Below are 2500 nucleotides of genomic sequence, written 5' to 3' on the forward strand. Positions count from 1 at the left end.
AGATGGTACGACAGAGGGTGGAGTCTGTGGAGATATGCAATATATGGATGAGTGTGCCTCCTAACTGTGATGTTGTGCTCACTATTTTCTGCTTGAATGCTTCCTCAGTTTGCTCTGCCCATGTTCAAATGGTATGGAGATTGGTAGACTGACATCGTTGCTCAGTATTGATTGGTTGCAGAAAGTCCGATGGCATTGACTCTATATTGGATCTGAAGACACGACATTGACGTGATCTCCCCCCCCCTCCCCCAACCCCTCACTCCATTGTGGCATCATTCCTTTACCATTTTATTTTTGAAATTCAGACGACCAATGAGCTTTTCTCCTCTCACAAAACCTGTTCTACCTGTCTGCCTGTGGCCTTGTTCGCTTTCTGATACAGTCTGTCGATGTGCTCCTTGTACAGATATTCATCTCCACCCTGTTAATGTTTTTGACTTTCGATCATTTATCATTCTGCTTCTATATGATCCTTGTCCTATGTTTAAAAATAGGGGCAATACTTATGGGTGCTCACTTGGTAGAATAGTGATACTGAGGAGGAAGTCAACGTGTGACAGAATCAGCAAAATGTACCAGTGAACCAATGTTATAGCAAATACCTATTTTGAGGTCCACCCCCACCCCCAACTCGTACACCCCCTGATACCTCGATTTTTATTTATTTATGTTTTTTAATGCCATGAAAAACTTTGGCACATACAGGGTGATGAAGGTTGTGGTAAAGTTTCAGAGAAGTAGTTGCTTGTATTTGTGGATGGACAGACTGATGGACTGATGGACGGAAGACGCGCCATCCCATAAGCTCCCTGGAACTATGTTCCAGGTGAGCTAAAAATGTGCTCATTCCTATGTATTTTTTTTTTACAATTCAGAATGGGGTCTTAAGAAATACAAACCCGTGACATTACAAAAAAGTGATTCGATACCAAACAAATAAAGAAAAATATATATATACTCAAACACGAGGTACGTGTGTAGTTGAGATGGCTGCTGGTCGAAGGACAGGAAATAAATGCTGGGATGGGGAGGGGGTAGGCTATGGGGAATAGATATGAGGCCATATGAGCAAACTGCACTTAAATGATCATGTAGGCCCTTGTACGCTGTAGTCAAGTAACGGTGCAGTTTTCAGCACCACCAAATGAAAGACTTAAGATCAACACTTTAGCGGTGGTAAGTATCGTGAAATAGTCAGTGCAGGCACATATTGCTCATGTTCTCCAGTGCATTCATGTTAGCTGAACATGTTTCTCCTCTCCCCTCATCCTTTAACAGCCTTGCATTCTGATATCACTGGAGTGATTCTCACACCCCCTCTCAGCTATATCCCTCTATCAGTCTCAACTCTCCTTTATCTGAGCTCCACTTATTTGTCTCCTCTCCTTTTAGCCCCACATCCACAAGACTGTTCGAGAATTTGTGGTTATATGTTAAGTACTGAGCATCACATTTCTGTTCCACCAGACTGCATGAGAAGGTGTCACCAACTTATGAGAGTGGCTCCCTTCGACTCTTTAACCAAGGACGTACGGACACCATCCGCTCTGCCTCACCTTCCTCCTCTGCTTTTGTCAAAGCCATGGATGCAACCAGTGTCAGTGTGAGTTGCTTTTAGGGATGGTCGGTGAAAATTGTGTGTGCTCACAAAAACGAAAAGCAGCGCAATGATAATAATTAGATGAAAATTGCTGAACCACTTTATATCCGTGATGGTAATACTGTAGTAGTACTGTTGAAGCATTTGTAGAAGCAAATGATTGACTCATACTGTTTGCTGGTGCATATTCACAGTCTGAGGAGAAGGTTCAGCTCATGAGACAAGCCATCCAGGCACACACAGACTACACAAACTGGGTGAGTCTTCTATGTAAGTGTAAGCAGAACAGTAGTCTTGTAATCACAGAATGACATTAATGCTCTGTTCCAATGAGCTTCTCCATAATATCCAGAAGCTACTGTCCATATCACATTTGACCAGGTGAATCATGGACAAGGTGTGGACCGACATCTTCTCGGCCTGAAACTTCAGGCAATGGAACATAAGTTGGAACAACATCCACTCTTTCGTGATCCTGTGTTTACTATGGCCAGTCGCTTCAGACTTTCCTCGAGTCAGGTGTGGATTATTCTTGTCACCAGTTATTTTAAAACCCATTTGCTTGAGAAAGGATGTCATCATCGCTAGCTGTTGGTTTTCTTTAACCCACCTGCTTAACAGCCATTCATAAAATGTACCTATTTGGAAGCTTATTCATGCAAGGACAAACAAAGACTTGGAGCTTACAGATTTGGACCTGTCATTCCAACACCATGAAGCACATCCATCCATTGGGATCATACTCTGTGCAGAGTGTTGTTACTGCCAAAGCAGACTCCTTGGCTATTGGACACAATCCTGGATGGGTCACCACTCTGACACAGTATACCAGCATGCTGGCACTCATTTTGCCGACCTCGGAAGGATGACAGGCAGAATCAACCCCACCTGGTATTA

At 43.2% G+C, this 2500-nt stretch overlaps 1 protein-coding gene across 1 annotated transcript in view; it reads left to right on the forward strand.

The window, feature by feature from the left end:
* Window positions 1–1448: 1448 nt before the first annotated feature.
* Window positions 1449–2500, forward strand: part of LOC147006852 (carnitine O-acetyltransferase-like) — a 1878-nt gene continuing 826 nt past the window's right edge. Inside the window, exons 1-3 of the mRNA XM_085867769.1 lie at window positions 1449–1606; window positions 1798–1860; window positions 1985–2122. Coding sequence (XP_085723895.1) covers window positions 1586–1606; window positions 1798–1860; window positions 1985–2122 — 222 coding nt within the window. The 5' untranslated portion in view covers window positions 1449–1585. The remainder of the gene's footprint in view (window positions 1607–1797; window positions 1861–1984; window positions 2123–2500) is intronic.

Source organism: Eptatretus burgeri, unplaced genomic scaffold (assembly GCF_056783735.1).
Source record: "Eptatretus burgeri isolate ZD-2024b unplaced genomic scaffold, Ebu_testis_v1 Ebu_testis_scaffold_1683, whole genome shotgun sequence".
Classification (NCBI taxonomy): Eukaryota; Metazoa; Chordata; class Myxini; order Myxiniformes; family Myxinidae; genus Eptatretus; species Eptatretus burgeri.